The sequence below is a fragment of the Polypterus senegalus genome, chromosome 14, assembly GCF_016835505.1.
Source record: "Polypterus senegalus isolate Bchr_013 chromosome 14, ASM1683550v1, whole genome shotgun sequence".
NCBI classification, from domain to species: domain Eukaryota; kingdom Metazoa; phylum Chordata; class Cladistia; order Polypteriformes; family Polypteridae; genus Polypterus; species Polypterus senegalus.
Genome location: NC_053167.1, coordinates 115548939 through 115562078, shown reverse-complemented (window position 1 = coordinate 115562078; position 13140 = coordinate 115548939). Strand labels below are relative to the sequence as shown.

At 35.8% G+C, this 13140-nt stretch overlaps 1 protein-coding gene across 2 annotated transcripts in view; it reads left to right on the top strand.

Annotated features, from left to right (window-relative positions):
- Positions 1-12270, top strand: part of LOC120514554 (coagulation factor XIII B chain-like) — a 53635-nt gene extending 41365 nt beyond the window's left edge. For both annotated transcript variants that reach the window (XM_039734987.1, XM_039734988.1), the window contains exons 8-9: positions 4097-4123; positions 11274-12270. In XM_039734987.1, the coding sequence (XP_039590921.1) occupies positions 4097-4107 (11 nt within the window). In that variant the 3' untranslated portion in view covers positions 4108-4123; positions 11274-12270. The remainder of the gene's footprint in view (positions 1-4096; positions 4124-11273) is intronic.
- The last annotated feature ends 870 nt before the right edge of the window (positions 12271-13140 follow it).

Genomic DNA, 13140 nt, shown 5'->3' with positions numbered 1-13140 from the left:
CTGACAAATTTGGGCAGAAACAATACATGCAGTGACAAATGAGCAAGTAGTGTCATGAAGGTATCGGCCTTTTTTACCCAAACCTATTAAAATTGTGAGAAATCAGATCACACCAACATTTATTGACCAGAACCCTTTATGAACCTGCTTTACTAGAATTTATTCCGAACAATATTCACACAATTTTATCAACATTTATTGAAACAGTATACTGTACAGTAGCCACAGTCTTTGTTCTGACTAACTGAAAAATTCTTCCTGTGAAACCATTGGGAATATTGAAGTTTTTATTGAGATTCGTATAGTACAGTGGTGCCTTGGTTTACAAGCATAATTCGTTCCAGAAACGTGCTTGTAATCCAAAGCACCCGTATATCAAAATAAATTTCCCCATAAGAAATAATGAAAACTCAGATGATTTGTTCCACAACCCAAAAATATTCATATAAAAATGATTTATACAAAATATAAAGTAAAAATACATAAAACAAATTAACTTGCACTTTTCCTTTGAAAAGAATCATGGCTGGTGTGAAGAAGACGAGAGAGAGGAGAGGAGGATTATTGTGTAGGACTACTTTCACTCTAACTAACAAAAAAATTGCTATCTGTTATTTTATAAGGTTGTCTCTTTTAAATTAAAAAAAAATTCTCTAGCTCTAGTTAAATAGCAAACAAAGGGAAAGAAAATACAGCCCTAAAGCAACAACTAACAATATAAATTAACGCATGTATTTTATTTTTTTTTTTTTGCGACTTTAACAAGAAACCTATCCAATAACAATTGCTTTTGCCTGAAGAATCACTACACTTGGACACAAAATTAAAAAAATGCTTTACGCACTGTAAGGCTTCTAAACTCCTTTGGGATTCCCTCCCCAACAGGACAACACATGGAAGAGCATCCCGAAGCAACCACAGACTCCCAGCGCTGCAGTAGTTCGAATCTGAAAAGATCGTGGTCATGCTATAAGCGCCTATGGTCGATGGGTGATGCAAGGAACATTATAAATGCAAGGGCACAGTATTACTAGGCCATGAATCTGGCCCGACCCTGCCTGATTGCTGTTTCTCTTTGTATAGGAGAGTGGCAGATCCCGCTACAATAAATAACCGTGCTGTTCCTGTTTCAAGCTGAATAAAAGGTGGTTTTGCTAAAGTAAGAGTCAGCTTCGTGTTTTGGATTGCATGACAGGGACTCACATGTTACAGCTCACACACGTGGTTACAATGCTATAGTAAACAGTATACACTTGTGCAGATGGTGACTATATGAGTGAGGCACGCCAACTGAGACCAAACATGGGAGACGATTACCCTCAATCCCGTGGAGAGAGAAGAACCACATGACGCTCGCTAGATAAAGTGTATATGCACTACTCGTATTGCAAGACCTCGCTCGTTTATCAAGTTAAAATTTATTAAAAATTTTATCTCGTCTTGCAAAACACTCACAAACTAAGTTACTCGCAATACAAGGTTTTCCTGTATAGTATAGTAGAAAAAACAAAAGTAAATTAGTCTATTGTCATAAGTTTTAAAGTTATGCAAATTTTAAGCTTAAGCAGCTGCAGTGCACTCACATGTTTTGGCAGGACTATGAGTCTACTATACCAGGATTCAGTCAGTTATGATTCTATAATATAACCAGCTTTGCTCAAACAGTGCTCACTTGCTGGGTCTTTTTGCGGCAACACCAAAATTTGTCTTCACTTTCTATAGGTACAATTAGCTCGCCCACACTTGGCTCTTTTCTTTATTTTTATTTTACTGTTGTAGAGTGGAGTTCCAATGTACTGCAACAAGGATGCCCTTATGTGTTCCCTGTGAAATACACTGCTCTCTATTTAATTACATTCTGACCTACTTGGCATCATGTAACGACCTATCTATACTTACCTGCAGTATGGTAAAACAGTTGTAAAAATAAAAAAATTAAATCAATTTACCCTAAGATACAACTGTGTTCCTGCAATTTCTCCACAATGACTGTCTCAGATGGAAGGAGTAATGTACAGTAGTACCAGCATGCACATGAATGTTTATCTGCATACTTTTGTCCCGCTTTCTTTAGTGATACCACTGGCTTTCACAGAAATGAATCCTAGCTTGATTTGTAGTGTGGCTTGCCCATCAGACAGAGAACATGCTCTGCCACAATGGCCTAATATGAGAGTACTGTCCTCAGTCTTACTTGACCTACTGGGTTCCATTTTCTCAATCAGGAACACATTGCCCCCATCTTTTGTGAAGTAGTCTTGTGGCTTCTTGTTGGCCTACCATGTGTATTTTTCTTTGTATGAAAGTAGAGGGTCTACCACACACATATCCTTAATATGTTGTCTGGCCACTACTGACTCATTCACTCAAAGTCAGTACAGGACTCTCCTGTGAGAATTCTCCAAATTATTTCCACGCTCACCCTGAAAATCTCTTTTTAGTTGTATACCCCATAACAAATCTATTAATCATATTAAGCAGAAAACCTAAAAGTATTTTGCACTTGAACAGTCCTTAATTGAAAGACATGTTTGTTTTGGAAACCTGAGTTCACATTCCTAGTATTCCTCAATAACTCATACTATTGCAACTGAAAACAGTCAAATCTGTAAGTCTACAAAAATTAATTAAAATCATTATTCAATTCATTTAGTTCTTTAGAAAATTTTCAAAAAGAAGTTAATTCTGTAATAAATGTTCAGTATGTTTCGTTTTAACACTGGATCGTTCAGTGCATTTATAGAGTGCTTTTCCATCACCATTTACATACCTATTGGGTGATTGCATCTTCAAGAATTAAACAGTTTTGCCTTTATTCTGAAATTCCAAAATCCAAAATGCTCTAAAATCCTAATCTTTTTGAAGGCCGATATGACACTACCAGTGAAAAATTACACATCTGACTTTACATGCCCATACTTCATTTGCCCATTTTGGGCTTTGACCAATGTTCCCTTTAAATTTCTTTTCTTTTTTTTATTGCTAAGTGAATGTGAATAACACATGAGTTGTAAAACTTACCATTTATTACCGATTTCTTCAATCTCCCTTTGAATACTGAGCAGTGGGGTCCAGTGGAGATTCAGGAGCATTAACAAATGGCACTTTCAAATTGGTGCACAGGAAGGGAAGTTATTGGAGAGACAGGCTCTGATGATCTGTTGCCTCCAGTTTGTTATCAACCAGCAACACTGCCAGACCTATTTGCAGTACTCACTGTGTTTTTATGCTTATATCCTGTATTACAGTAACCTTTTAATCAAAACACAGTCTCATAGATGGAGACTGAATGCTTGAAATGATTTGTTGTTGCTGTTGGTTAACAGTTGATGCTACTGTACACAAACTTTTGTTTTTCATTGTACAGAATTACCTTTAGGCGATGTGTATAAGTTGTACAGTAAATGAAATATAAATATGCTTTGTGTTTAGATTTGGGTCCCATCCCCAAGATATCTAATTTTGTATAAGCAAATTATCCAAAATACAAAAATATCAATCTAAAGTACTCCCAGGTGCATATATGTATGTGTGTATATATATATATATATATATATATATATATATATATATATATATATATATATATATATATATATAGTGGTCAAGTAAGCAGCTGCAAGGTACCACAGAAAAATGATGTGGGTCCAACCTGGTTGTCCCTGTTTAATTCCAGTAAGAAACTTGCTATCGCATCAATACAAAAAAGTCTGTCCAAAATGCGAAACTGTTGGGTCCGATTAGGCTTAGAAAGGAGCTCCATCCTGTAATTCATTTGGTTCAAAAGTGACTGCTGCTCTCCAAAAAAAGTAGGAATATTTGTTTTCTGCAAATTAGTTTCTCATGGATTTCTCATGTTATTCTGATTTCCTCCTAGACATCAAAGTTATGTGTTTTTGGATAACCAATGACTAAAAATTGTTCTGTATGTGCTGCTACTTGTGTAGGTGTACAGTAAATCTTCCCTCAATTAGTTTCAGTATGGATTTAAGAGAGTGCTGAAAAAATTCTTAGGTGGATAACAATATTTATAAATAAAATAAAATGCTTATTCTAAACCATTGATTAATGTCAAAATTAATAAAATGTTTTTCAGGTCCTTCATGAACATTTTCAGTAAAAGGTAAGTATTTTCAGAACTGCTAATTCCAGTTTGCTTTTTAGTGTACTGTAATGTATTAGCCTTTATGTAAGAGAGGAAGAAGAAATGAAAGACAAATAAAAATATCTAGGAATTCAAATTGAAAAGAATCTTTTTAACAAAAACAAAAAATTCAATGTTTTAATGCAAAGAGTGCTAATTAAACCTCCATAAATAGGATCCTCATATACTGTCCGTCTCTAATAGAGTGATCCAGTCTATCATTAGTGCCTGATAAAGTGGCGTCTAGATCTGGGCCTGGAGGGATACTCAGGTTATCTGTCCCTGTTTTTAAGCTATGGGATGGGAGATGTGGAGGCAGTGGTCACGTTAGGGCCCTTATGGTTCCCCCTGCAGTTCCAGACCTCTGGTTTTTCCACCTGGTATTGAGACTTTAACAGGTCTGGTTACCTATCACAGGGCATTGTCTCACAGAATTGTATTTATCATCCCTAACTGTGCTTAGCCTTTTAATAAAATCCATAAAGTGACACACCCAAGACCTGAACCTCTAAGACCAGAGAAATCTAAGAATCTAGGCCAAATGAATATTAAAAGAGTTTAGCGTATTTGTTAAGGTGCAAAAATTTACATACATAGATCGAAGAATAAATGCAATATGTAAGTAATAATAAAATGTATATTCTTATAATAGTCCAGGAATGATGGCACAGATTCGCATCTTCTTCGTCATCCTCAAGATGATCTGAATTTTATAAAATTCATTCTATTTTAATAAAGAAACTCTGTTCCAAGTTGTCTTTCTTACTTAACTTTTTTGTTGCACCATGGACTTTTCCTTCAGATATGGTGTAATTCAGTTTCTTTTTTACATCTAAAAATCCATAATACATAAAATATAAATTTCTTTGCATAGTTAATATGTACTTATTTCTAATTACATGTATCTTAAGTTTCACAGTAACTATTATCTAAACAGAACTACTATGATTAAAATCCATTTATTATTTCAAAGCATAGTACTTACATAATATCCCACACAGGGAACTAAAAAAACTGCTAAGTTCAAGTTATTTAAAACAACAATAAGAGATTACAAAATTGCTTACTTTGGATCCTAATAGGGAAACTTCAGAAAACCTTGCAGTTGGAAAGCTGAGATTTTCAAGCAGAATTGGACCAGAAATACCCTGTTCTTATTCTTGTGTCCAGTTCACTGTTTAATCTTCAACTTCTACAAACCAACAGCCACATTTTCACAAGCCAGTTTCAGTATTTTATTATTGGAGTCTTTCTGATCCATTTCTGTCCTGATTTGGTTTTCAGGCTAAGCCTTCGCTAATGGACCAGGGTGTTCTGCTTTCTTGACAGTGGCTTGACAGCTCCAAATTTAAAAAACCAGGTTACCAGAAAACCACTCAGAATTACTAGAGCTGATGTAGATCACCTAAAAAACAAGCACCACGTGTCAAGACTGAAAAAACTTGGGACTCGTCTCAGTGACCTACTGGTAACCTCCTGACAACAGGAATCAACATGATCCCATAGGAAGAAAACAAATTGACAGTGGAAAAACAGCCCAAAAAGAAAAATGAAAATCTGAATGAGGAATATAGAGAACAAAATAATGATTGTATTAAACTCCTAAGGTAAAAAAAAAACAATAAAAAAGCACAGAAGTGTGTAGAACACGAGACTAAAGCCATCCAAAAAGCCATAATAAAATTAGAAAATCCCTAGCACCCTGATACGACGATTGAATATATATGAGGGTAGTACTAAAAGTAATCCCTGTCAGGTCATAACTCCTTTATTAACAACACGAGTCATGTGTAACCTCATACATGTGTAGAGTAACTCTTTGTCTATGTTGTACAACATTATGCTATTCACAATAGTCTCCACCAGAGTGATGCATTCACCCCCACCTTTAAAACTACTTGTCAGATCCACCTTGGAAAATCTCTTTTGGGTACTCCCTGGACCAGCATCCGATAGATTTTACACTTCCTTTGTCGTGGCGAAAAATTCATCATCAGAAGGCTTTTTACCTAAAAATAAAGGCTATTAGAACTCAAGATAGACAGACAGAATTTTAAGGATTTATTGCAATAAATCAACACAAAAAATAACAAGGATTCAACCCAATACGGCCAAATTAGATTGAGCAAAGATCATTACAGCCATTGGGGTTTTTATAACAATTTCTTAACATTTCAGCTCATTTATTTAATTAATTCTACACCTGGTCTTACTGTCTATTGTTCCTCTTGGTGTCTGTTTGGCTTATTCTGATTGGTCTTAGACTGGGTGGATGGCTTCTTCTTTCCATCTTTGGACTTTCCTGATGTAATTTCCCATCTTTTCTGACCTTGCTCTAATGAACTGGTTTGCTTACCTTCACTGACTCCCTTTTTACTCCCATCCGACCAAATCTCGAGTTTCTATGGAAACCTCTTATGGAATGTGTTATCTTTCTATTCTGTTCCCATTTTCTCTAACTGGCCAAGGCTTCTAATCCATATATGGGTTTTCCTCTCTTAGGCTTTCCAAACTTTTTACTATAGTGACCTGAAGCTTAAGCTTTAATTAAAAAGAAGTATAGTATGTGCTTTCATTTGATCATTGCTTGCCATGCTTGATTTGTCTTAACTTCTACAGTAAAGTTAATTGCTAATATATTCTTATAATATTTTTACTAATGCCTGCATTTGCTAAGATGCGTTACAGTGTGACCTTGTTTGTAGTAAAAGGCCTTTTGTTGATTCATCAATCCAGCTGCTCTTAGAGGCATCTTTTCCATGTTATCTCTTCCTAGCCTTGACTCACAGGTGTCTTCCACTCTTATCCTGTCCAAAACTGATTTCACTGCATCTTTTAGCTATTCTTTTCATTACTTTGGAAAATTTGCTGTAAGCCTATAAAATAATGCAATATAACTGATTTTTTAGTTAACCATTTGCTAGACCTATTGTAATTTGCTTTTATATTCTAATTTATGCTTAATCTAATGTTTTAGAAGCTTTTAATTACTTTCTATGGCTCTATATGCTAATTTGCTATTCTCTTATGCTAATAAAAAATTTGCCTTCTACACCTTCCACTTCGTCTTCTTCAAAAATTTTCAGCCATCTTTGCACATTACTGTCATCAATTGTTGCCTCACTATACACATTTCTGAGCCTTCTATGGATGTCATTAGCAGTACATCCTTCCTTGGTCAAATATTCGATAACTGTTCTTTGTTTCTGCTTCATATCCATGGCTCAGCAGCATTTCAAAGTACAGAAAATATGTCAGTCATGCAGTAAGTTACTCTGTCTGGTGATGTAAAAGCATTAAATTTGGGTTAACAGTTTCAGAGGAAATGGGAAGCAGGCATATATCAAGGATTGCACTGAAAGTAATGCCTGTATATGAGAGATAGATAGATATATATATAGATTATCTATCTATCTATCTATCTATCTATCTATCTATCATTGGAGATGCTAAATTACTATAGGAGAATGAATTAACCCACAGGTTTTGATAGTCTGTACATTAACTTAATGCTGCAGTTCACCAACTGACAGCTCATACACCTTGATGGGTCTTTGCCAACATCTGTTACATTTTTTTCTAAATTTAAGAGAAAAGAACTCCCCGAGAAATCATGTTTACACTCCTGTTATAAATATACATATATTTTTTTGCTGCATGTGTGTGTTCCAAAGCTGATCACATTCTGACTTCATGAAATATTACTGTTTTTTTTCTTAAAATAAAGCCTCAGAGTAGTTGAAAAGGGATGAGAATCCTTTACTGTTTCCTTTGCTTCAGGAGTTGCTGGAGTTGCCTGGTTGTGTTTTACCAATGTCAGTCACCAATGATACAGGACGGTCAGAATCCTAACAACAACACATGCTCATTTTAGAAATAACAGCTGGATTTGTCACTTCTCACTTTAACACAACAATTCACATGCAAAATTTTTAGTGTTCCATTTTTCTGATGAGTCTTTTAAAAAAATCAAATGCTAATTTTCCATAATAATTACCATTTAATCAGTGATAATTATTGTTTTATGTTTAATAGTACACATCACCATAAAGTAAAGCTGTCCCTTCCTATACACAGACCAGATGCTGCTGTGCATTGGGCCTATGAGGGTGGGCCTGTTGGGGTGTCACAAATCTATACGATTCAGGAGGTCTGCTGAACTAACAATTTCAGTGCACATTTTTGTCGCTTGGCTTATTTAACTTGATTCAGATAACTCCTTCCACAACCTCAGCCTTAACTATAGTGTAACAAGGCGAATCCTGTAATATCACTGAAGTATAATGCAAAGTGACAGCCTCCTCTGGAGGTCTGCAGCTTGACTCTTTTGGAGTTATTGCTGTTTCATGAATCATCAAATTAATGCCATCAACAATCACCACTTGTGATAATTTAGGGAGCAGAGAGATGGCTACAAGTCAACACCAGTCAGGAGGACAGAAAAGAAAAAAATTAAATCATGAAGAAACAGCTCATGCTGCACTCTCAGTTATGTTTAGAAATCTAAATTTGTCCAATGCAATATCATTTGCCACTATGATAAAGACAGCAGTTTACTGGAGTGACAGTGGAATCACATTAGGTGTAATAGTTTTGCTATTTAACAGACATTATCTTATGTTAACAAATTTTGCTAGTTCATAAGAGGTGAGTGCCTACTTAATAACTAGCTGGATTGTGGGAAAGCACCATACGGGCAGCTTTGACATGCAAAAAGAGCAACTAGCACAGATTAACTTCAATTGTGGGTTCATTTCATTGGCATCTAACATTACTGATTTACTTATTGCTATCTGCTGTCATTGGAGGGACAAAATGAAGTTTAGATAAATTCAAAAGTGTAGGTGATACATGTTCATTTTTTAACTATCTAAATAGTCATCTTCATGTTGCCCTTATATTTACTGCTTTAAGTATTATTAGTAGTAGTAGCGGTGGTTGTATTTTTTATTATTGTCTTTACAATTAATATTGGTAGTAGTAGTAGTAGTAGTAGTAGTAGTAGTAGTAGTAGTAGTAGTGGTATTAGTACAAAGTAGTATTAAAATTTTTTGTTGTACCACGTGTCGGCTATATCAAATAAGAAAGAATAACAGCTCACTGATATCCTGGACAATTATTATTGTTATTATTAATATTATGAATATTATTATTACTAATTAGGCCATCTTTTATAAAAGACACAAATCAGGACACAAATCGATTGGTATATCATTGTCATTAAATACCATTGAAGTCCAAATTTATGGATTGTTCTCCAGACTGCATCCTGGCCCGCCACCGGGGGGACAAACGGGAATCTGGTCCAGGGCCCTAACGGAAGGGGGCCCCTTCACACTTGATTTTTTTTATGTTGATGTTGTGCGCGTAGTTATATATTCGGACAATTATTCAAGTTACATGTAATAGAACATGTAATAGAAAAGTTAAATCATTTAGCTTACAACAATACAAGTGAGTGTTTTAATAGTCGCACGCTCCATGCAAGTAGATATCGTGCTCGTGTCGTGTGAAGCACGCTTGTCAAAGGGGGCCGGCAGCGGCACGCTTCTCAAAGACAAAGGAGAGCCGATGCTGACGTCCTTGAGCTTGACGTTGAGTAGTATGTTTGTTGTACAGGGAACGTGGATAATGGATTGACTTCGCCGCTGTAATTGAATACTTTCGTTTCACTCACACAGGCGCTGTTCTTTCTCAGACAACAGCGATATTGTTGTGCACTATCGTGGATGTTGATGTGTATGGTGTAGCAGAAGTCCGTCTCCCTAGTTTGTCAATTCATTTGCTTGGGTGTTTATTGTTGCTTTTAAAGTAATGACAAGTGTGCGTTGGTTTTGTGTGAATCACTAAAGATTCTGGATCACCCGGATTTTTTGGAAAGCTTTGAAGTTTGATACCATACTGATTGTACACCATGTAGATAACCCTAACCGTTAGTATATATTAAAATGTTCAGATGTTACTCCTATTCATTGCATTGGTATAATTGTACCATTACATGTTAGATAATACATAGGCCTATCTCATTAATGTATTGTTTCAATTCCGCTACGAGCCTCCGTTAGCACTGGCTTTCCTTCTCGCAGTCAAACTTTGATGTGTGAGAAGGCTTAACTCATTAAGTATGGTATTCATAAATGCAGCATTGTCGTTGTCAGAAAAACTACATTTCGATCATTTTGTATAAGTATTTGACGGTTTTCGCATGTGGGGACCCGGGGGAAGGCAGAGGGGCCCACACGTACACAGCTGTCTGGGGCCCAAATATTTCTGGCGGCGGGCCTGCTGCAGCAACTCTCGCAGTTACCAATTTCTCAAATCCTAAACCTGTCAAGACATAATTGAGGTCATCCATGGCACAAGAACGAATATTCAGCTCAGCTATCATCAGTGTCAGCTGAAACCTCGCACAGAAGCTGTCATCTGCTGACCTCATAGATGACCTTCAGAAAATGTAGACAGCCTTAAAGTGGAGAAGGACAAACAGCTGTCATGTCCATTACTACACGACTTGCACGTAGACTTATCTCGCTCAGCTGATAGAATCCCACCCCACCACTCTTAAGTCAGTGGGTAACTGATGTAGCTTTGGTTTCTGCCTCCTCTCTTTTTCTCTTTGGTGGGGGTCGAACTTTGCTTTGATTTATTAAATTTGACTTGACTGTATGGAATGTTACCTATTTCTAACTGAAAGCAATTAAAATATTTTTAAAATGTAGACGCATACATCAAAGAGACAAAAGAAACCCCTGAACATTCACTTCAAGTTTTGATTATTATAAAAAGTATTTGCATTTGATGTTATAGTTGAGAGTGTGACTTATGTTTCTTTATTTATTTATTATTTATTTATATATTGTTCTCATTAAAGCTGTTATAAGAAATACCAATGTAGTGGATTCAGGGACTTGCAGTGAGGGAACCCCTAGAAGATTCCACTTAATGTCCCAGTTTAGCTAGGGCTGGCACTGCCATAAGGTATCTAAAAATGTAAAGTTCAATTATTCCCTTATATATAAAAAGTAACACAACTTGTCTAATATCTACCGAAGAATACCAGTTGTGTTGCCGGTTGGCCTGTACAGCTACTGCATCATGTAACTAACAACTTTTTTCTTTTATTCTTTAGAGAACACATGGTGGAAAAAATCCATGGTGCTGGAAGATTCATTCATTTATCTGTTTTTATTATGTGATTTTCTACATTACTACTCTATATTACTGAACTGATTGTTTGAAGTGGAACAGTTTTATGTAATCAAAGCACATTGCTGCTAGAAAGTATAGTTATATATAGTGAATGTGAAAAGATCTCTCTCAAAAATGTTTATATTTTTGAACACATTGTAATATAACAGGTTAAAACAGCAAAATACTTTTGTAATGTAAGAGTTGACTAATCAACAATGTGTCTCTTAAAACAGTAAACTATGCTTCCAGTAATTTCAATGACTTCATTGCTTCTCAATTGTTAGATCTTAATAAACGATACAAACCCTGTTAACTACTGAGACCACCTGGGGTACTCCGCCAACTAGCACGCAAATTCTTGAAATACATATTTGATCTTTTTCCAGGTTAGGCAGAGTTGTCTTATCCCACAGGAAAATTTGTTTGCAGCAGGTTATTATAAAACGCAGGGCATTTTTACAGAGATACAAGAATGTAAGTCAAGTTGTTACTGGCCATAAGTTTCTACAAAATAAAAATAATGAACTCTAACAGCACACAATAATAATTCAGAAGGATCCCCTCAACCACTAGAATTTAAAACACCAATAGATCTAGCGATAAAAGAGTTCTTAAATCTGTTGTATTTGTTCCTTGGGAACCTAAAGTGCAGCCTGATGTCAAGAAATTAAATTTAAGAAACAGAGGTGGGCTAAAGTTTGGCACAACTAAGTCGGCCTTCTTTCTAACTTGTTTGTGATACAGCTCAGTTACAGAGGTTTGCTGCAAACCAAATTATTTCACTATTTACTTTGACATTGTTTTTTAGACAATTTGTGTTAATAGTGCTAAGGTTTTCAAATCAACATACAAGAGCAGATGTAACAACAGGTTTGATCAAACATTAAAACAACTGAGTTTCCTTATGAATAAAAGTCATCTCTGTACCTTCTTAAGTATTTTGTCTCTATTGAAAACAAAGATTAGCCTGTTATCAGTGTTTGTCCCTAGATATTTGTATTGCTTCACCATGTCCACACTTTGCCCTTTTACTACAGTTGAGAGAAGAAGGAAGAGGAATACTTAAAATCTACAGCCATATCCTTGGTCTTGGGATATTTAGCTGTGCAATGGAACAATCACATCATTTGACCTGCTCATCTATGATATGTTCATGGTAGTCCTCCATAACTTGTAACAGACTCACAATAATTAAACAATGCCAATCCTTAAGTGAACTGCTGCAGTCATTTATATAATTGAGGTGACCCAGCAGATGAAGTAAGACCATCAGAAAAACATCTTTGTGTTCTGTAAGGTTAAGTCCAGAATCTAGTTCACCAGGTTAGGAAGTAAGCCGAATTTATAAATCAGTTTCTCAGCTAACACATGTGTCTCTATTAAAAGCAAATACAAAAATCAATAAACAGTTACCTTGTGTCAAACTTTGATCCTTCTAAGTGTCAGAAGTGTTGCTGTGTCATCCTCCACCCTGCTCTTTGCTCAGCATGCCAATTGGTCAGAGTCCAGATGAACCTGAATTTGATTTAACAGCTGTCTCTTAAATGGCTTCTCAACAGATTTCATGATGTAAAAAGTTGCAGCCACCAGTTTGAAATCATTTAAGGCTTTTGGATGTTGACATGTTGACTACAGGAATACCATTTGTTTGTCTGCAGAGTTTAATCACCTGTTGTAAGTCAAGAGCAACTGCCAGAGATGACATAGAATGAATCCAAGTTACAGCTCAAGGAAACAGTGTGGAAGAAAATTATGAATACAGACACCCCCCCACTGGAATGCCCTGATTTAAGCAATAAAACACA